Below are 22,016 nucleotides of genomic sequence, written 5' to 3'. Positions count from 1 at the left end.
CAGGAGAGGGTGGGAGTCATCAAGGCCCCTGCTCTCCTGCACGTATGACTGCTCCAAACTGGAGATAACATTAACACTGACCAACGTTTGTGACCTTAAAGTGTAATGTGTAACAAAGCCCTCTCAAGATATATATTACAGTATGTAGGGATCACTCGTTTATCGCTGAAATGCAACCATTTTCTGCGTATTATTCCATATGACGTAACTTACTTCTGAAGGTAATATAACAAAACTACCCAATTAGTAGCTTTTCCATTTGAGGCTGCAAAGAGAATTATATATAGAATCTAATTATCTTAGCTGGAATTTGGGCAAGAAACCAAGGTTAACGCTTTTGCTCTTATAGCAAGTGCCATATGATCTTTAATGACCCTTGTGACCAGGGCTTCAGTTTTACATCTTGTCTGACTGTCAAGAGTAGAATTTTGCAAAGTGACTTGTCAGTGATGTGTGCGCAGCCATGGTTTTGCAGCATGCTCACAGAGTCACTCTTGGCTTTTCCTTGTAATACCCTTCCCCAAGCTTCTTACAGATGTCACTCTGAGCTTAATATTCTTTTTTTAACCCCCCCCCAAATGTTTTTAAGGGGTAAAAGAGGACAGAGGCAACGTGCCAGAAGTGTAATAGTTTCCTGAAGCCCTCAAAAGACAAATCAAGGTCTTATGCAAATATTATTTCTAATTCATTCTGGATTCTTTGCCAGCTGGTCTCTTTTTTATTTTTATGCCAACATTAAGCTCCTTCCTTAACTCAACAGTATCGTCTCATTCTGGCCGCTAGCAGCACAGCTAGCCACTTCCCTCATTTTGCTAAATGGAAAAATAATCTTATTTCATCCTGTCTGTTCAGTGTGAATTCAGAATGTGCAAACAGCACATGAGATTTGTGTTCCATTTGTCTGTCTTTGCTGTGTGTGTTTTCAGGCATTATTTAGCAATGAATCATGGGATATTCTCTGTCGGCCACCACCAGGAAATGTCAGATCAGCTAATGACATCAGGGATGTGATCCAATTTCAAAAGGGATTTTTATCCAGAAGTAGATACTTAAATGGAGAAAACATGAAGGGTGGTGGTTTTTCTGAAAGCCTTTTAAACATGTTTTGATGTCTAGAGAAAGCATCTTTCCACCTCCTCCACTCTCAGTAACACATTTAAATGTTTATTCTAATGCAAACAGGAAATGTCTAGGATGATGCCCAAAACCTCTTTGTCCAGAGGACTGAAATCGGAGGCTCGTACCATTGAGAGGAAGATCTGCTTAAAAGTTGCTACACTTTGAACACCTGAAGCTTGCCAAGTACAGGCAACCCCTGCTTAATGCTCTTAATTGGTTCCTGAAAAACCGAGTGTTAAGCGGAATAGCGTTAAGCAAAATAATTTTTTTTGACGAACCAAGATGGCAACACAAACAAACTGGTGCTAAATTGCGCAACGAGGCTGTGCACCACCGATGCTCTGTGGCACTAGTGTACACTCCCTGCTGCCTGCTGTACGTTGCCCGTGAGTGTTATAACAAAACTTGCTGAGTGGAATCGGGTATCAATGTAAAATGAGCGTTATAGCGAAATAGCACTAAGCAAAACAGCGGTAAGCAGGGATTGCTTGTATTAGTTAACTCCCTTTGACTTTAGTGTGAGTTTGGCCTGATAAAAACAAGTGGCGCCATGCTTACATAGTCCTTTACTGTAAATAGCAAGCTTGCCAAAGCTCCTGGGTGTGCAGAGGCTATGCACCCCGCCTTTACTTCTTTGGTGTTGGATGTTTACTTCCGTGTAGACAGCTAGCTCAGGCCAGTGCAGTTTCTGGAGAACAGAGATAATGTGTACCAGGTGGTTAACGAGGTTGAACAAATGGTTAGATCCATTTAGTTCAGTGTGTAGCTTCCAAATGGTCTCCAGAGGTGTCTGAGGAGAGTGCATTGAAGTTATCCAAGTCTGTAAAGGGGGAGATTACATTGTTGAGGTCTGGTTCCAAAATAAATGCTCCAGATCCCTACATAAATACAATTTGAAAACAAGCCTGGGTAGGCCACCGAAAGGGTGATGGTTGTCAAGAGAAGTCGCACAAGAGTATCACGTGACATGGAGCCACTTGGACCCAAAGTGGATGTGTAGCAAAAGCAAGGGGGGTGGAAACCTTTCCTGGCTTACAACATTTAAAAAATATAAAGATTAAATATTTTGTAGCCTAACAGCTTTCATTCTGTTGGTGGAAATCCTATTGGGAGGATCTGGGCATCTCACAATGCCAAATTTACATCTATCCCACAATGCATTGGCTTGAAAGGTGCTGGAAGGGGTAGTGGGATGCCTTCCTAAGGTGTGCTTCACATCCGTCAGGCACAGCTGCTTATGGTGGGGATGTGTGAAGCTAGCAGAAGCATGGTGATATGTATACCATTTGGTGGCCTGGAAACGGGGGTTGGTGTATGCTGACGAAACTTGTCAATAGATCTTTCTAGCGCAGACAGGACCTTTGTTGTTTGATGTCCCAAGCTGTTGGACTGCCAGCAGTGTACATGGCCTTGGCCATTTTATCATCACCAGTGCAGGTATAGTACAATAAACTTTGAAATGTGTCACTTTTGAAGCCTATGAATAATGTTTTTCCCCCACAAATGTTAAAGGCTCCAACAGTAATGGGGTTTCTTTTTTCTATAAGCTTGATAAACCATCATACCTGTCATATGTGAGAGATCTTGTTTAACCTGCCCAGTTTTATTTCACTTTGGTCCAAATCAAACTTCAACTTAATTCCTACTGATGTGGAGAAATAAGATGGGGGATGAGGGGAAGATATGAAAATGTACATGAGTAGGATCTGGACTGCAGTACCCTGAACTACAATGTTATCATTGGATCACCAGCCATTCATAACACAGCATTTTTTAATTATTAAAGAATATTTTTTATTAAAACATCTCATACATGTGATACTTATTAAAATAAAGGGGCAGATCCTTAGCTGATTTAAGTTGGCATCTTTCCATGGACTTCATTGGAGCTATGTCAATCAACTCACATCAGGTGGAGTTCTGACCAAAAATGTTCACATTCAAACACATCTGCCTCTGTCGGTACACATAGACAACTTTTTCATGCTAACAGTGGAGAATTAAAATATGGTATGCTGTTAATTTGACTAGCGTACCACGTTAATAAAAAACATGCAACAATACTTTAATCTCCAGATAATTTGCAACATTTTATGAGAATTTCAGTCTTCCCCTTCCCTTGAAAGGTCAGCAGGTATTATTGCTATTTTACAGGATAGAAAGTAGAAACAAAGCAGCTATGTGACATGAAGGGCTTGCACAGAATTAGGTATATTCCAGATCTTTAACTTCTGGTCCTGTGCCTTACCTACAAGACTTCCTCTCTGCCATTTCAAATTGTGGTAGTTAAAAGGAAGTATAACAATACACAACATTTTTTATAGTTATCTCTTGGATAAAAAGGTTTGCTGTATTTCATGTGTCTGACCTTTATTGCCTGGTCTTTTAATTTTTATTTAGTGACTTCTCTGGCCCAACTAGAACTTAAGAGTCTTCTTTAGCAGTTGCCTAAATAGACACTACCAGACAGCTTAAATCAAAATAGAGTTTTGTATGCGCGTGCGTGCATGCACTTGCTCTCACACATGCACATACATACACGCTTTCACTAACACTGATATTAGAAGGAATTTCTTGTTGATTGTTAACTCTGTATCCATATTTTGCATCCTTGTTCTGTTAACAGTGTTGTTGAAGGGAGCTTTTTGGATCTTCTCTTTGCTTAATAGGGTATTTTACATAATGAATGAGATGGTTGGAAGGGATCTGGTGAGGTCATCTAGTCTAACCCTGGTACAAATGAAAGATTCAGTATTCCTAAACCAGCTTGTTCCACATTGTCCTAACATTCATACTGTTAGGAAGCTTTTCCTCATATCTGTTCCATGTGAATAGTCGTTCCTATGTGGAAAGAAAACTGGGTTTGATATTATCCTCACACCACAGAATTGGCCGGGGGGCGTCCAAAGGGGTATAGTTTTGCCCCACTTCAGCTGTGCTAAACCTGCGCAGTGAGCTCATCATCAGGAGCTGCTGCTTTGGCATGGCTCCAGGACCCCAGGTATGAGCTAGGGCTGTGCAAAAGGGCTCCGTTCCATTTCAACTTGTGTTTTTACATTTCAACAGAATACCGTTTCGTTTCAATTTGAAACTGCTGTTCCGTTTTGTTTCGTCAAAACAGTTTTGCTGTTTCGATTCTGTTTCAACGTTTTGCCCATAGGCTATAATGGGGAAGCTTGAAACAGCTTATAACTTTTGTCATTTCTGGCCTGATTTGGATGAAACTTGAATGGTAGCCCCTTCTGAGGGCATGCAGCCTGGCAAGTTTCAAGGAGATAGGTGCAGGGGTCTTGGGGAAACTGCACCTCAAAGTCTTGATGGCAAAACTCATGTCACGTGTATGTGTTAAGCCACAGCAGGATCAATACTGCAGGGTGTTAGCCCCTGCTGAGGCCACAAAGCCTGCCAGGTTTCAAGGAGATGGGTGCAGGGGCTTGGGGGAAACTGCACCTCAAGCTGCCAACAAGCAAAACTCGTGACATGGGTGACACTGTGTGTGTTAAGGTGCAGCAGGGTGAAAGCTGCAGGCCTGCTAGCCCCTGCTGAGGCCATGAAGCCTGTCAAGGAGATCGGTGCAGGGGAAGTCTGGGTTCTAGGGCCTTGCACCTCTGGCTGCTGACAGGCAAAACTCGTGACATGGGTAGGTGACACTGTGTGTGTGTTACGGTGCACATTTACTGACACCAAGGCAGAAAGCAGGGCAGTTCAAATAATGCTGCCTTTTATGCAGTTTTTCCATCTCTCCCCCAGAGCACTGGGATTGGAAGGGACCTCAGGGAAGGATGACAGTCACTGGCCAGCTACACAGTCAATAATGAGAGCACTCCTTCCCCCCTCTCCCTCTCATTACTTTAGTTTCTGTTTCTCTGCAGGCAAGCCCAGCTTCAGCATCAAAACTCGAAACGTTTTGAAAATCTCAAAGTGTTTTGACTTGCCTCGTTTTGTTTTGAGGCTGTTTTGAAGCTCTCTGTTTTGTTTTGATTTTGCTGTTTCGAGCTTGAATTGAGTCAAAACAGCATTGAAACAAAACTGCCGGTGAAGTTTTGCACAGGCCGAGTGAATGCCATTACCAATTGCCCTGTTTTTCCCTGGCCAGTGCTCCTTCCTTCTGCATCAGTTCAGAGAATTAGCATAATCTGTTAGAAGGCCTTTGCAGTGATTTCTGTCCTTTCTATGTGTAACCTGGGAACACCCAAGGGTGTTCCCGTCTTCAGTTGGAAGGGATAGATGAGGCAGGCGACAGTGCTGTGAGAGGGACACCAGTGATTTGAGCAGGGGTCCCTCTTTCCTCTATAGAGTCAACTCCATGCCAGTGTTCTTAACTATTTACAGTTTATTGGATTATATTTCTTATTCTGTATGTACGTAGATAAATAGTCTAATAGGTAACAAAAGAAAACTTTCCAAAAATATTCTTACCAATATCTTTTAACAACACCAAAGACTAATTAGCTCTGCAGTAAAGTGTCACCGTTTACATGTGCACTGGTATTAGGCTGCAGCAAACTAATTAACTCTGCCATGAGATAGTACTGTCAGGGACAGTACTATCTTATGGCGGGGTCAATTTACTGTGCTGAAACGCGCATGTAGACAGTGACTGGGCAGGGGCCAGACTCCTGCCTGCTGCCTAGCCACGCAGCTCCACAGGGTCAGCACCCTCATGCCCCAGCCAGCCCTGACACTGCCACCCAGAGCTCAGAGTCGAAACCCCATACCTCCTGCAAGCCCAAGACTGCTCCGTTCAAGCTCAAATTGCTGTTGTCCAAGGCACACATGTAGATGCTGTGCCCGGGAGCAGTTTACTCCAGCTCGAAGTGCTCCAGAGTTGACTGGTTTGCCTTAATTTCACATGTAGATGCACCCTGTGTGTGTACAGGTGGGTGTAGTGAGGAGCAGGGGCAATGAGCTACGTTATCAACATAGTGTTTTTGGTTTCATGGTTTCACAGTGTGAAACTTGCTGTGTTGGGAAATTAATCCTTGTGTGCCATTTGAACAATATTGCCTTAATTAGCCATATGGGGTGATGTAACATTTCCAAATGTAATTATATCTGTTTTTTATGCTTGCATTTAACTATGTAGGGCCTGATTGTACACAGCAAAGGGTGAGGTGAATGTCTGTCTTGTAAAACCAGCACCTCTGAATGGCTGTGAGAATATGGTTGCTCATATTGCATGTCTGTGCAATGCAGGGCAAGATTAAGTGTCCTGTTTGTACCTTTTGTTGTGCAACGCTTAGTAATTTTGCTCTCTTAGAAGTGACTAATTGAATGGAGGATTTCTCTGCAGCAGGGCTTGTGATTATCCCATTTATAAAGGATTATTAAAGAGTCACTGAGGTCTAGGATATTTTAATACTAATTTAACTTTTACTTCAGGGTATCAATTTTTTGCTCTTTTTTTTTAAAATTCTGAAATGGTTAAACCATTATAGCCTCTAGTGGGCATGCAGTTACATTGGTCTGAAGGGCCATTATGCTAGTATAACTATGTCTACATTGGGCATTTGTAATGCTCTTGTTATACTGGTTTCATAGTGGTATAGTACAAAAATGCTGGGTAGACCAGATTGTTATTAAACTAGACAAGTTTAATGTCCTACCTTCCCATGCTGCCCCCCACTCCTCTCCCTCCCCCTGCACATTCCCAAGCTCAACTGCTTTGTCTCTGGAATCAGGCCCTATTGCCATTTTAGTTAGACTTGTCATGTATCACGTTTAACTAACCCAGGAGTCAGCATGATTTCAAACTGCTGAATCTTGCCCTCCTAAAAACAGGTGGTAACATTTTTTATTATTTTCTTCAGCATAGGCATGCTCTTAAATTGAGTCTTACATAAAATCAGTAAACGGTTTAAATGTTTGCTCTGCTTTCCCTCAAACTTAACCAAGACATTAGGGAGAAGTAGGAGTTGACATGAAGGTGAGGGAGGAATTAAGAGCCTTGAGAGAGATCCCAAACTGGCTCTGTTTGTGAAGACAACTTGAAAGAACCTCTTGAAATGCCATTAATCAACCAAGTTAACAATAACACCCAATTCATTCTTTTTCTACTGTGCAGACGTGCTTCTAGTTGCTCAAGCAAAACCACCCTGTGGAAAGAAAGCTACAGAACATTTTGTGTTTAAGATTCTGATCACTTGTTTCTCTGGAGCATATGGTTTGGTTTGCCAGTGGAAACAGCAGACCAGTTAAAAATTAACAGTGGATTCCTCCCTACCCCCCGCCACTCCCTTTTTTTGATAAGGAGGTTTGCTGTATGATGTATTCTTCTGTGTTGCATATTAATTCTGAGCTATCTTTGGTTCCTGCCAAAAGTGACAGTCCTTTTTTGTGAAGTGAGGTTCAGGTTCAAGTGAAAGATAAACTGAAAAGTACAGCAGAGCACACAGCAGGAATGCAAAAATACAGGGCAAAATCAATGCCAATGTTTATTGAGAAAGTGCCACCAAGTCCAGCTTTTAACTTGTATCCTGGGATTTATATTACCAGTGCCTCTGTGTGTGACTCTGCCCTTTCTAAGAGCAGAGGGGAGACATCTGGTTCCAGCTGTACTCTCAAGCTGGTGTAAGGGGAGGATAGTTCAGTTGCAATTATTGAAAAATCAATGACAGCAGAATCAGGCCTATTTGTGTTGGTGTCCCATACAATATAGAGAGTTCTTGATAGATTTGGGCAACTAATGGATGTATTTTTTGTATTTACTTCTAAATTACAGAGATTAATCAATTTCTTTGATCAGCTTACTGAAATGTATCCAAGATTCTCTGCCAAAAACTAAAAATATAGGGTTTTAGAATTTGATGGTAGTTTAGGGATCGTCTCTAGTGCCTTGATATTACAGTGACAGGTTTATTAGAAAAGCATATATATATATATATATATATATATATATATATATAAATAAAATTACAGCTAGCATGCTTACGTTAAAATACTATACTGAGGCTTTTTTTGAGTACACAAGTCTCCTGCTTCTCTTATTCGTCTTTCCATTCCTCTACTCCAGCTCTTCTGCAGGGGCAAACAGTTCCCTTTTTGCCTGGTTTGTCAAGTTTAATTAGCTACAGTCTATGGTGCCCTGTGGTTGTAGAGTCTTTTTTTTTCTTGTGAGTAATGTTTGTGCCCACATTAGTAGATTGACAGCACCTTCCTTGCAAGTAAGCTCAGTGCAGGCAAGAACAGCATTGCTTTCCAACTAGTCTATACTATCACAGTTCTTTTTCTCAGCTTCAGTGCCATAACCCCCTGTCTTATAATGGGTTAAGGGGAATTTAATCCACGCTGATTGCATCATTGCTGATATTGAGCTAACTGTTAAAGATGCTAGAATTTTTCCAGTTTGGATTTAGTTTTATTAAGAATTTGGCTGAGACCCTCAATATGTAGGGCCCAAGCATAGCAGTGTAATGAACAGGAGTCCCATTGACTTTCTGGGAAAGACCCGAATCAGATTTTCATCCGCTCCTGCATGGGTATACAAGACACTCCCATTCTGTTCTTCGTTGCTGGGACTGGCCAAAATTCCAACAGGAATCGTAGCATCTTCTTACTCCTATGGCAGCAAAGATGGTAAGCATCTGAAGTAAGGTGAGAACAGCATAGGGCCAAAGTCAGTGCCCCGCGTATGCTGCTTTTTAATACTTGGAAGGCCCTGAAAGGAATGGTGGCTGTGTGAGCTGCTGTTCCTCCCAGGGGCTTTAGAGGTTACGTGGTTACATGGGTGTTAGGCAGAATATAGCCCCACACGATTAGACGGCAGGTTTCAGGAAAGACCTCAGATGGTCAAAGTACATATCCAAAAAGTCAGTAGGAATATTATTACTTGAGTTCAGTAGTAGCTGGGTTTAAAGTGGATCTATGGATATGAGGTTTAAAGTGCCTTCTGTCAGGGACTTAACATTGTGTGAGCACTCCTAACTTCTGCTGTGCCAGCACGTAGCAGACTCAAGTCAAGACCTTGTGCGTTACCTGCAGAGAACTGCTTCTGATGAGAGTGCTAGCACAGCCTACACTGAATCTAGTTGCTCCAAGCTACCTAATGTTAATATCCTTATGGAGGAATTCTATCAAACCAAAAAACTTAGTGAGTCAATGCCTGAAAAATTGGCCTTTGTTTTAGAGAAGGATAAGAGTCATTTTAATTCCTATAACATAATTTAATTCTGTAAGGACACACACTACATAGTGTTTTCAGAGCACGTTCTAAATATGGGTGGTGGTATTTTAGCTATGTAGGTGCTGCGGATAGTTGAAAATATTCTTATGTTAGCATGAAGACTCTTGTTGCTGTGGAATACCTTGTTGTTCTTTCCATAACTAGCAGCACCTGACTATCACGTATGAATAAATCTCTTAAGTATGTACTGTATAACATTATACAGTAGCTGCAAAATTCCAAAGTGCCATCTAATGTTTGTCAGCAGAACAGCAGCTTCTTACACTGACAATTATAATGGTGCAAACCCATGAGTATATTTTCCTTGCACTCTTCATGTATATCTTTGGTTGCTTAATTTGACTTCATTGTTGCAAAGTCTCAATTTTTAAAGTGAATCTTTGTTGAAGGAGGTTTGGAAACCAAATAGAGGTGAGCAGTTTTCTTAATTTTGTTCCAAAGACCTATGGGAGTGAGCCTGTTTTTTAGTCAAAAATGTTTAAACTTTTCTAAAATGGAAATGCTCCCATTTGGTACAGTTTTGCAGTTTGGAAGCTCAGAACTGAATAGTGAATTTGCTTTCTGAATTAACATAGAAAGGAGTTTGAAACTGAAGTTTAGGATTACAGCTGATGCTGTTGAATTATTGACTCTTTCTGATTGAATGAATTCATCAGAGTTGGTAAACTCCCATTGCTTTGACTGCAAACAGAATGGACCAGTATAGCCATCAGCAGGCTCCTTTGGCTGAGAGCCAAGTATAATTATGGCCTTTATTTTAAAATAAATGTCACAGTTTATTTGTGGTATAAGAAGCATCTTCCCTTTCAAACTACCAAATTGTAGGGATGAACAAAATGGTCTTAACTACAGCTGTGGTGATGGGGAATGTTACAGGATACATTTTAGGAAACAAACTTATGGTGAAGATGTCTCGTTAGCCACAGACATATGGTTGTGGGTTTTTTTAGGACCCTGTAGTTATAGTTAATAACTGTACTTTCCCTGCTTCCAAACTTGAAGGTGGATTTCTGTAAGTTCTTCTCTTCTTTTGGCAACCTTATTTCATGTGTGAGTATCTAGGCTAGGAACAGAAGTTACTCTAAACTGGTATAAGTGAGTTGGAAACCAGTTCAAATCTGTAACACAACAGAAGCTCAGTGCACATAACCACTTTCAAAATGGCTGAAACTGGTTTAAGATAAACTTGGAAGGATGTAGTATCAGACTTAAATGATTCAAGTTAAATTGATTTATTGAACTTCTGCCCCAGATCCCCTCCAGAGTCAAGTTAACTCCCAGTCCCCCAGCCTCCCAGGATGCTTTGCACCTCCTTCACAAATCCCGCTTTGCAGGGTGGGCAGGCAAGCCTTGGCCCATGCTTTCTGCTCCAGCTGAGCAGGGAGGTGTGCTCTGGTACCCCTCAGCTTCTGGCCTGGTCCACTACAGGCATATAACTGCATTTCTGGAATCAAAAGTGAATGTCTGTTCACTTGCTTAACGGGTCAGTCTATGCAGCTTCGACTAGCCTGCAAAGATTGAATCAATTCAGCCTCAGGCTTTTTGACTGTCTGTACTTAGCCCTAAAGCACAATAATTTTGCCTGGACCTAAAAACTTAGCATACAAGAAGACCTATGGCCTTCATACAAGAAACCTTGACCATCATTTTAAAAACATGTAAGATGGTTTCAAGTATTGTTTTGAGGGGGGGGGATAATGTTTTTAAATAAAATGAAAAAGAATCGCTGCTAGATTAGGAAGCACTAACTCTCCTAATGGCCTTTGGCATTTTGAAAATGAAAGAAACAAACCAGCCACCCTCTTTCAATGAACCTTTGAATTCTGACAAATTAAAGATGTCCTACCACAGACATAGCACGTAGATAGTGCCCTGCACAAATTAACCCCAATAATTTGCTCCCAAAATAGCATGCAAGGAAATCATTTAGAAGCTCATTTCCTTGACTGGAATTTAGTGGGCAATTTAAATAGAAATATTAGCATGCACATCTATCTCTGAACATTACAGAATATAATGCACAAAACCTATTCCACATAATGAAAAAGGAGTTTTCTTCCTTTATGTAGTATCCAGTTACTGCTCAGAAAAATATCAGCATAGTACTTGTCACAAAAATCAATTGAGAATACAGAAGGATCTTTAGCCAGTTCTTAATGGCAAACCACATGCTTGGCCTTTGGCCTGGAAGGGAAGGTATACACTTATAACCACTCGCTCAAAAGATACTGAATAATGTACAGATTACAACTCTCTGCAAATTACTTGGAAAAGTATAAAAAAATCTAAAAAAGTCAAAGTGACTAGTTCTTGGTATTTTTCTTATACACCTGTCTCTTTGCTTATTTCCTTTTCTTCATGACTGCAGTGTGACAGTTGCGGTGACATTCCTAATCTTAACCTAGACTTGCTTTGCTCTATCATTTTGTCTTGTTACTCTATTAATTTGTTTACTTAAGACAAAGGGTTGTGTCTTGTGATCTGCCTGTTGAATTGCATGATGATGTAGTGCTCTCCCCATCTATGTGAAGCTGCTAGGAAGGAACGTGGGTCAACATGCATTCAGCTATCAGCAGTGTGCAATGACATATACCTTCATATGTCCTTGAACTCTAATGCTGTCATGGCTGTTATCCAGCTCTCCTGATGTCATGTTAAAAATGTAGTGGAGTTAATGGAAGGTAGAAGCAGACAAGACAGGAACTGTGTCAGTCAGCAGAGGGATCACAACTGAGTTTCCAGTTGTCATAATGTTTCTATCTATTGGACTGGACTAAAAGGTGCAGGAGGCCACTCCCTGTCCAGTGTTCTTCCATATTTTACAATATTTTACAGCCTCTGCTCTCTCCTATGCCTGATGAAGGCTGAGCGCGCCTGAACTTGCAATTAAATAAAATAATTTGTTTGCAAATATCTAGTTAGTCTCATAAAAGATATCACCTCTTCCATGAGTTTTGATTCCTCGTCCATATTGGTACTTTTGTCTTCAGTCTTGTTGTCCTTCTGGCCCTCTTCTTAACATTGGATTCACAAATAGCAGTGACAGGTAAAAACAATATCCACCTATTGTGGGCTGGGAGGTTGCAACTGTTCTTGACTAAAGCTGATGTAGACTTGATTCTCACTTATTTCTGACCTCTTTGCTTGACTATCACAATGCCCTGTAGGTGGGCATGAATGTGACAAGAGACTCCAAACCAGGGTGAAGAGTGTGTTAAAAATACCTTAATGGCTTTATCCCACTACAACACTACATACTTCTTGGAACAGAAGCTTGTATTCTGAAACAGCTTGTGTCATTCTTAAAGCACATTTGGAAATGTGTATTAAATAGAATAAAGGGAAGGTGTTTATCCACAACACTGAAGTAATACAAATAGCCTGGCTAGTAGTCAGTACTATGATGGGGAATCACAATGCTTCTGACTGTATGGAAAACCGGTTTTCTGACCCTCTGTGGGAGCTCTTGCTCTGCTGGGTTTATGGAAGCTACATGTCACTGAAGCCATATGTTATGTCTCCAGGCAGGGTTGTAAACCATTTCATTTTTACTGCCCTCCTGAGCAGATCTATCCGTAGAGCTGTAGTGGTGATGGGGAATGATTTTTTTTCAGGAGTAGTGCGATGAAAGAAAAGAAGAAAACTTGGGCCAAACTCTAGAAAAAATACTCTGCTTGTGTGAGCTGGGGTTGTGATGAAACAAGTCTGGAAAAAGAACTAAGTAAATGTTACTGTAGTCTGAGAAAATCCAGTATGGGTTTCTAGGGGACTGAACTTGTATCTCCTATTTCTTGGCCTCTAATTTCTAGAAGAGAAAAAACCCCCCAACTTGTCATTCTGGCTGTACAGTTGGAAGAAACGTATCACATTAAATAAAAAAAATAATGAGGCAAAATGTAGAAAGAATCAGGGTGAACAACAATGAAACAGATGAATGAATGAAACGGATGAGCTAGAGTCAATACTTGCATGGCAAAGGAAGGGCAGCCAGCTGCCAAAATCTGAAGTTCAGCAAATTCTGTAAGGACCTAATCCTTCAAACAGTTATTCACTCAGGTTGTTCCATTGTTTTCAGCATCAGACTCAGGACTGCCAATCCCCCAAGCATTCAAAAATCCTGAGTCAGGCCTCGAAAGCATCACAGATGGCTTAAGATTCATAGGACCTGAAATATAGTTTGCACGGGAAGAACTCACAGGAAGATGCCTTCCTCTTTTTGCCTTGCCATGACCTTTGAGAATGTTATCGAAGCCCATCACCAGCTGCCTGTCATCTAGACCTACTCCACATTAGATGAACTGTGAACAGCTTTATGCCTGTTGGAGGAAATCCTTCAGGTGGATATAAAACCCTGTATAGTTTAGTATCTCCCATTGCTGTTGACCAGAGGGGCCTTGAGCAGGTAAGAGTGAAGTTAACGTAGTTCTGTTTAGTTCTCTGTGTTCTCAAATGCAAAGTTTCATGGGGCTGATGTCCAGCTGGACTTCTCACTGTTTGATCCCAGTAGGGTAACATGAAATTAAACTTAAATAGACCTCCTTCCTGTTCTTACACATTACTAAAGGAGATGGCTCCTCATTTTTTGTTCAAATTGACGGTAATTATCCTGTTAGTAATACTGACACTGGAAGAATTTTCGAGAAAGGCAAGTGAGCCTGAGTTAGACGGGGAACTGCGGGATACAAGGAGCAAGCTCACTGTATGAAAACATCTGCTCTGAAAATGAAAGAATATTTAACTGTGACCTTATTTCCTGACTGTGTTTGGTAACTGGCTGTAGACTGCTCTCAACTATCCCTATTTTCCATGGACAGTCTCTAATTTGGGTCTTGGTGTCCCGGCAGCACAGCTAGCTGTCAGTCCCTAATTACTAGTGTTCAGCCACTGGCTCCTGGCTCTTTATTTACTGCTTTGGTTTGCTGCAGGAAGCTAGCCTGAAAGAGAAGAACAAATATCCTCAACCCATTGGTTAGTCATTGAGAGCAATGTCAGTTATTTAGTACTGGAGGCAGGGCTTAGTTGGTTGACTCTCAGATCCTGCTGACTGCATCTATCTGAAAGGCAGTGTTTCAGTGTTAAGAGTGCCAGTGAAATGTCCTCTCCTACCCCTGTTCTGGGTCAGCAGGTGAATGGTGGTCACCTAGTGAAGGTGGGTTTCTGAGAAGGGGCCTCCTCAGGAGAATTAATATATAATATACCTTAAGTATACTTACAGTGCATTGATATGCATCTCTGCTGCAGTTTTTGCAAAATGCAAAAAAGGTGGGGGTTGAGGGGGTCAGAGCTTAGACTTATCATGGAGAGCACTTTTTCTTTATGATAACTGAGCTGAGCAGTTAAGCAGATGAGGTGTTTGTTAGAAGGTAGGTATGAAAGTTAGAGCACCTCCAGCTTCTTTACATTAAAATGGATATCAAAATTAATGAAATATCCAGCTGTGAAGTCTGGATATTCATGTTTTATTAAGAAAACTAGAGCCCAAAGCAGAAGCAAGCATTCTTTTGCTGATGGGTAACTATCAGGAAAGAAAAATGTAAACCATCACCATTATGATTATTTTTTTCCAAACAGGTACATTTGTGTGTATTATGGGAGTGCCTGATAAAGTGTTTGCAGTGTGCATGTGCAGGTTAAATAGTTTTTAAAAATGTGGGCAATATGATTTGGAAATGTAAATCCTGATTCTTCTGTGCTGGTGATGTAAAAGAGGAGGAGATTATCATCAAACGTGAATGTTCTTTCTTTTCTGCTAGTGCATGGCACCTGGCTGGTTTTTGTTCACTGTCCAAAGCAAGCTAGATGCAAAAAGTAACCAGGCAGGAGGATTTTCCTCCTGGAGTTTAAAAACATACTATAGCTTACTAGTATTCCAGCAGCTCCTCAGGTTAAAGAATGATACTCGTGAGGAATTTCTGCTCAAGTGAATGTTATTGGAAATCTTGTTGACTTGATGGTCAACTTTCTACCTGGGCACTTGCCTGCCAGTGACAGGTAATAGGCTGTTGTAACTAACATGGAAAAGAGTCAAGTGTAGTTGACCTTGCACGTTTGACCCCCAGATAGTGTTTAACCAGGCCCAGGGGTTCTCCTGGGGGGGTCACTTATTTTCCCGTTTTTGCCATGGGTCTTTTCCACTAAAGAAGGGGGGAACTTTAACTATGGAAATACGGGGAGTGGTAGCACACCCCAGGACATTGGCCCAGGAGGTCTAAAAGCAGGTGCAGCACCTGAAAACTACCTCCAGCAAGAGAAACTGACTAGATTTCCAAGAAACTGACTAGATTTCCAAGTTGGCAGGGTCTCCTTAAGGTAAGAGGGCTCCTATTCCCCTCATTGGGAAGCCAGCAGCAGGCAGGATCCCAGCAGCACGGGGGAAGCTCCTCTATCTGAAACCTTGTGCGGTGGTGTTTTGCACGGGCTCCAGCCTGTGTCTCCCTCCCAGGCTGCTGCTGCTGCTGCTCACTGGGTGTGGCTACTGCCTGCCTTACTGGAGCCTCCAGCTGAGACTGTCTGTCAGCTTCCGCCCCCAAAGGGGACTGAGTTTCTGGAGACTGGGAGCTGGGGTGAGAGCAGTGGCACCAAGAGTCCAGGGTGGCTTTTAGCGGGGCAGTGGGAGAGGAAATAAGCCATGCGAAGAAGCCCCTCCTTTACTACCACCAGCAGTTCTTCCTCTGAGCTGCTTTGATTGTGATTTTTCTTCGCTGGATTGGTTCTTCCCTAGATCGACTCTGCAGAGAGGCGCTCAAACTGCAGTTGATCAGATTACAAAGAGAGGAGAGATTCACTGAGGGTAGAGGCTTGGGAGGGCAAGGGAACCGGGCTGTCAAGCCAGAGATCTGAGTCCACGAAGAACCTGCCGTAAGCTGGAGTTTGCCCAGTAGGGACTGTAAAACTGGCACCTTGCATAAATGCCTGCAGAACTCAAACAGGTTAGTGCAGAACTTACGTGGCTCCCACCCTTCTCCCCTGTGCCTGCTATAGATCTGCTTTTATTTATGCATGTCTGTCTTCGGTAGCTCTGCTGTTGTCTGTCTGGGGGAGAGCGACCAAGGTGATTTTTATCAAGAGGGCTGGGAGAGAAATCCAAGCTTCTCTTCTAGCAGACTGAGAGAGATTTTGCTTTTGTCTCCCTTGTATTAACTGCTGAGACCCTCAAGAAAAGCAAACTATTGTTTCCTTTGACCTTCCAGACCTGCTCAATAAATCCAGAGAACTCTTTGACAGTGAACAGCTAGAAATAGTCTCTTTTTTTTTAAAAAAAAAAAAGCTCTGCCATTGTGTTGTTGTTGAACGTTGGTTCTCCGTACAGCATTCTGTTGCTTTCTCTTTTACTTGGCTGTTAAATATACAGGGGAAATGTTTAGAATGAAACCGTGAAGTTGATTGAAACAAGCCTCTTGTCCATAAAGTCAAACATTGGGCTGGTGTTAGGGCTCTGTGGAAAAACGAAGATATTCCTCCTTACCTTGGAGTGTCATTGGGAATTGTAGGGCAAAGCTTTTGCAGGCTAGGCATGAATAAATAGAGATCATATAGACTTCTGTAATTTACAGATGCTTTTCTTGTTAATCTTCTTCAAGGCATCTTATAAGCCAGCAAGATAACGTGTCAATTCAGGTAGCTGCAGAGGGAGCGGAGAGCTGCTTCACAAACTTGTATAAGTTTCTAAAACCTTAGCTTTAGTGCATCCAGTGCTTTCTGTGTTGGGACAATGGGAATAAAATATGCTGATGACACTCCTATACATTAATGTGGGGTAGCCTATTGGTGACGATTCAGCCTGCTTTGAATGTATTAGGTTGACTTCTCATGCACTTCAGTGACAGAGGGTTGAACAGATTTCTCCAAACAACCCTGGTATCAATGCTCTTTAGAGAAAAGTCACATTCTTGCCTGGGCTTTGTGAGAATCCCTGTGTGATTACCACTATACTCCTGTATGTGCAGGTAGTCCTTGCAACCATTGACCTTTCTAGTAGAGATGGCAAGGATTCCTATCATTTGTAGGTACATGTTTGTCTGTATTGTTTGTGTTTTGCACCACCTGTGGACTTCTCAGGGAAGAAACACTGGTTTCTTTTTTACCTGTTCATAATTTTTGCCCTCAAACTATTGTGGCTGTCAAATTACATGTAGTTGGTTGTTGATGCACACAAAGTTATCAACAGAAACCTGTCTCCTTTGATATTTTTCCACCGAGAGAAAAAACCTGGAGGTAAGGAATAGACTGTTAACTATCAAAAAGACACATGTGATATGATCAGACCTGAGTGTCTGGATAAAAGGAAGAGCATGGAAGGGAATAGAAGATTACCCCATAACTGCTCTGGAGTTGTAGATGGCAGTTAATTTCTCCATGTAAATCCATTTTCAGTTTCAGAACCCAGTTGTATTGTGCCCTTAATTTCAAGTCAGCCTATTAGGGGACAAAATTTCTGCCCAGTGAAACATGGATGCTGGATTCACGGGAGTCGTTTTGCAGTGTAATTCTCCAAGTTGCTCCTGTGGTTGTATATTAGAGAGCTCATTATATAAAGAGTGGTGGTTCTTACATTGTGTGCTGTCAAACTAATTTATTGTGAATGTGGAAATTTAGGAAGTAAGGTTTTTTTGTTTGTTTTTTTTTTTTGTAATAATCCCAGTTGCTTAAATCTAGGCCAAGTGGCTCACAGTTAGATGTGCATTCTGTGAACAAAATATAGGCAACAAATCTGAGATAGACCAGAGAGCAATTTAAAATAATAGAGAAGGGGTGGCCAAAAGGGGCAAAGTGAAGTGAAAAGAACAGAGAATCCTTTTATATGTAAAACATGTATTCAGTCATATGGGACATTCTTACAACAGTTACTATAATGAAGAGAGGGCTGTGAAGGGGCACTGGTTGTAAAGTTGGTTCTGATCTCTGCATAGCAGAGTTACGGCTAACGTGCACCGGAGCAGCTTGGATCAGCATTGGATTCTTTGCCTCAAGTGAACTAATGGATTTTGATGTATTCTAAAATTATACTGTTACACCTTGTTTGCATTTCTACTAGCTGAAAATTAATTCTAAGCTCTCAGACAAATATTTGCCCAGTAATACCACTGACACTTTAACAACACAAAACATCTGAAACCATGCCAAATATTCATGGATTTTAAATCATCATTAAAGGAACCAGCAGTAACCTTCAGCCATCCTCTCAGGTTTTTATTAAGAGTTGTCAGCTGCTTCCAAAGTTTGGGCAGCAACAGCATTATGCTGATGTTTGGGATAGTAGTAGTAGGCACTGGAGAGTCTCATTTCAGCCCTGAACATACAAAGTAGACATCCACAGTGTATTGGTAACATGGCATGATTTCAGTACCAGTTCTTAGTTACTAGGGGCTTTTTCTACAGACATATCTTGTCACTTTTTGTCAGTCAGAACTCCAATTTAAGTCTTGATCAATTTGCAGTTTCAAATGAGCTCTCTAATGGGCTGAATGCAAATACCAAGTCTGAACAAAGGAAAGCTTTTGGATCTAGATTGAATATTCTCGAAAGCGTGGGAACATTCAGAAGATGAAACCAAACCCATGTACTACAGCCGCGTGAACTTTAGTCCAGATCTGAGCTTTGGGCATTGAGTTTTTTGCCTCTAACCTGTCACTGATTTCAAACAGTGGCTCAAGTTTCATCTTTAAGCCGGTATCAATATCTACAGTTTGATTACAATTGCTGTCATCTGAGGACTCCATTTTTTGCTACTGGAAGGTGTGGAGGAAGAGGCAGGAAGATTGATTTGGATTCTGTTATGACTTCTGCCACCATACTGCTCAGGTGGGGATCACCGTCATCCATCTCAGTTCATATACTTCCTGTGGATACTTGTACCTCAGACATCACTCCTACTGAGACTCTCCTTCTGGAAGCTTGCAGGTCTGAAGTCTTCTACCAGAGCATGGCATGTCACTGGGGAATTGACACTAGCCCGAAAATGGTTACTGGGATCAGGCCGTTGTTAGACTTTTCCCTCAAATTTCCAAATATTCCTTTTCTGTTGACGTAGAAGGATGGTGGCTGCAGCGCGAGACTGTGCAGACAGGCCGTTCTACAGTTTGACCACAGTGTACTCTTAGACGTGATCTGGGCAGGACCAAATAATAAAGTGGTTAAAATGCTGGTGGCCTGTCTGCATACTGCCATATCTTGGGCGCCATTGATGGTGGGAAACTTGAAGAAAGTGTTGCTAGAAAAAAAAACTATAAACCAAGTGTAAACATTGTTGCACCTAAACTGGTTTCCATTATGATTTAGCTAATGTGGGCAAAACCAAAGCAGCTGGATTTCTGACACAGGTCCTTTCTTAGGTTGACATACATCTCTTTGTACTTGCTGAACGTATTGTGTTCTTTAGGACTGAACATGTAGCCTTAAATCCCCGAGTAGATTGTTTTGGGCACTACCTTCCTGAGGTCCTTAGGAAAACACCTCACCAACGTTCATGAGTTTAACTTGCAAACGGACTATGTATCCTACTGCAAAGCGGATTGGTTGCCCTTACACTGTGTTAGCATGTCTGGAGAAAGGGCTAGGCATGTTCCAACAAGTTGCTATAAAAACCTTTTCAGGGTAGAGAGGGGTTTATGCACCCTTTTTGGGTCCTGGTCCACAATTAGGGCTCCTAGATGCTCCTAGGTGCCATGGTAATACAGCACGAATGGTGTACAAAGGAAGAGATGCTCTCTAAACGACATGGTTGTCTGAGAAGGGTCTTCTGTTAAGTGTGTTGTCATGGGATACCAATATTTATAACACCCAATCCCTATACCTATATGTGTGTGTTAATCTTGCTTCGTAACAGCAGTAAGACATGCCAAGTAAAGCATTCCAGCCTGGTTATTACGCTTCTTGGGGGGGTGCGTCATTTAACCACCTGTCGCAAGGGGCGTAAGGTGAACCATTTCACACTGCACAGATAGTTCTGTTTTTATTTAAGATCCTCTCCGGTTACCAGAAATAAAATTAAGTGCAAAAGGTGATGTGTACATTGAGTACAGACATCTAAATTATGGTGGGGATCAGTTAGCAGTATCAATATAAACAATTATAGACAAGGGGTCAGCATTGAAGAACATGAGCTCTCAAACATGTTAGATGGTTTCACTTCTAGTTAAGGAGTTTGGATCTGATGCTGCTCCTGCTGAAGCCAAATGGGAGTTATGATATTAACTTCAGCAAGAATAGGATTGGGTTTGTTAGGTGAAAATAGTTATGGCATGTGTGAAATGTCTCCACACTTAAGTGTTAAATAATTCCTGTTACAGCAAATGAGGCATTTCTCTGAGCACTGGGGTTTTAACAGGCGTTCTCAGTATCCTTTTATGGCTTCCTACATTTTTTCTTAGACACGCTAGTTTAATTTTTTTCCTTGATAACATTTGCTAAATTCTGGGACTATGTTCAAGGCAAATTATTTCAACAGACCTGCCACTTCATTTGAAGTATGTAGTAAAACTATCGGAAGCATCTCATAATGACATGATAAATTTATATTGCTGCCTTTGTCCCAAATATTCTGTAAGCACTTAAAACAGAGGACGCGGCAGTGAAAGAGAACCTCCCTTTACATTCTTAATATTTAACACCTTATTCTCCCTAAAAGAAACCACCCCAAAATTGTGCATATTGCCTTTTATCTTCAAGTAGTTTTTAATAGTTTTATGATGATCTGCCTTCTGACTTCAGATATCCAAGAAATCTTCTACTGTGCTCCACAACAATTTATTTTGGCCTTTGTGCAGACTTTTGCAAAATTTAGAGGGCAAATTTAAAATTGCCCATGGGAGGGAACCAGTGGATAATTGACATGTATCATAGCAGGAGCTTGTTCTGTCCTTCTAAGTGTTAATATATTGCACATTTTTACTTTTTAAAGGAGGAATTTATTCCCACTAGGTCAAATTGGAAAAGCTCCAGTGGATCTTGCTTCTCCACAGCACTGTGGAGGCACAGTAAGGCAGTAGTAGGAATGGTAAATCTACCATTATGAGATTTTTCCTCATGGCTAATCTCATGCTTTTACCCTTTTCATTGTGGCTTTTCTCCTTGGTATTTGAGAAATATATTGAATAACCCAAAGAGTATTTGGATTCAGGAATTGCAGCCTGCCTGCTCAGGCTAAATCACTTGGTTCTGCTTCTCATTTTAGTTAGTAACCCTTTCACAGTTGTGGCAACTGTGATATCCTGAAATGTTGGAGGTATGCCTGCAGGCTTGAGAAATCACCGAAAGGCCTGATGTCAAGCAATGGTGCTGGAGCCTGTTTTTTAAATGGCAGAGGAATGCACTGTGGGCATTAACTTGGGGAATTTATATAGGCTTAGTGGAGATCCAGATCAAGTGGCTGGATTTAAGTGGAGTTATTCTGAATTGATGCTGCTGCAAGGAAGATCAGAATCTGACCTACCGTCTAGTCTTCTGCTTGAAAGCAGGGTTGTAATTCTCTGGGGGTCTGATATGAGATAGGGCATCTGACTGTGTTTATGAACAGCAAAAGCCTGAGACACAAACAGAATTCCTGTGCATGCTCAGGATTGTTCTGGTATTCAAAATGTAAACCTTTTACAAATCATTTTAGCATATTTTGCATCTTCAGCCATTTAAGTTTCCCTTGATGATATGATTGTCAAGGGAATGCACCTCTGTCAGCATAAAGGCCTTGGTGCTTTCAGCCGCAGCAGTATAAAGGCCC

At 41.4% G+C, this 22,016-nt stretch overlaps 1 protein-coding gene across 8 annotated transcripts in view; it reads left to right on the top strand.

The window, feature by feature from the left end:
- ARVCF (armadillo repeat gene deleted in velocardiofacial syndrome) overlaps nt 1-22,016 on the top strand; it is a 521,911-nt gene that overhangs the window by 198,118 nt on the left and 301,777 nt on the right. The window contains exon 1 of one of the 8 annotated variants that reach the window (XM_019506981.1): nt 14,362-14,450. The exons of 6 other annotated variants lie outside the window; for them this stretch is intronic. In XM_019506981.1, coding sequence (XP_019362526.1) covers nt 14,394-14,450 — 57 coding nt within the window. In that variant the 5' untranslated portion in view covers nt 14,362-14,393. Of the gene's footprint in view, nt 1-14,361; nt 14,451-15,818; nt 16,231-22,016 lie in introns of those variants that run through there. One more of the 8 variants, XM_019506982.1, reaches the window with a different exon arrangement.

Source organism: Gavialis gangeticus, unplaced genomic scaffold (genome assembly GCF_001723915.1).
Source record: "Gavialis gangeticus isolate Ggan-Ray unplaced genomic scaffold, GavGan_comp1, whole genome shotgun sequence".
In the NCBI taxonomy this organism is placed as follows: domain Eukaryota; kingdom Metazoa; phylum Chordata; order Crocodylia; family Gavialidae; genus Gavialis; species Gavialis gangeticus.
Note: the sequence above shows the minus strand (reverse complement) of the source record. Positions and strands in the feature narration are given on the sequence as shown.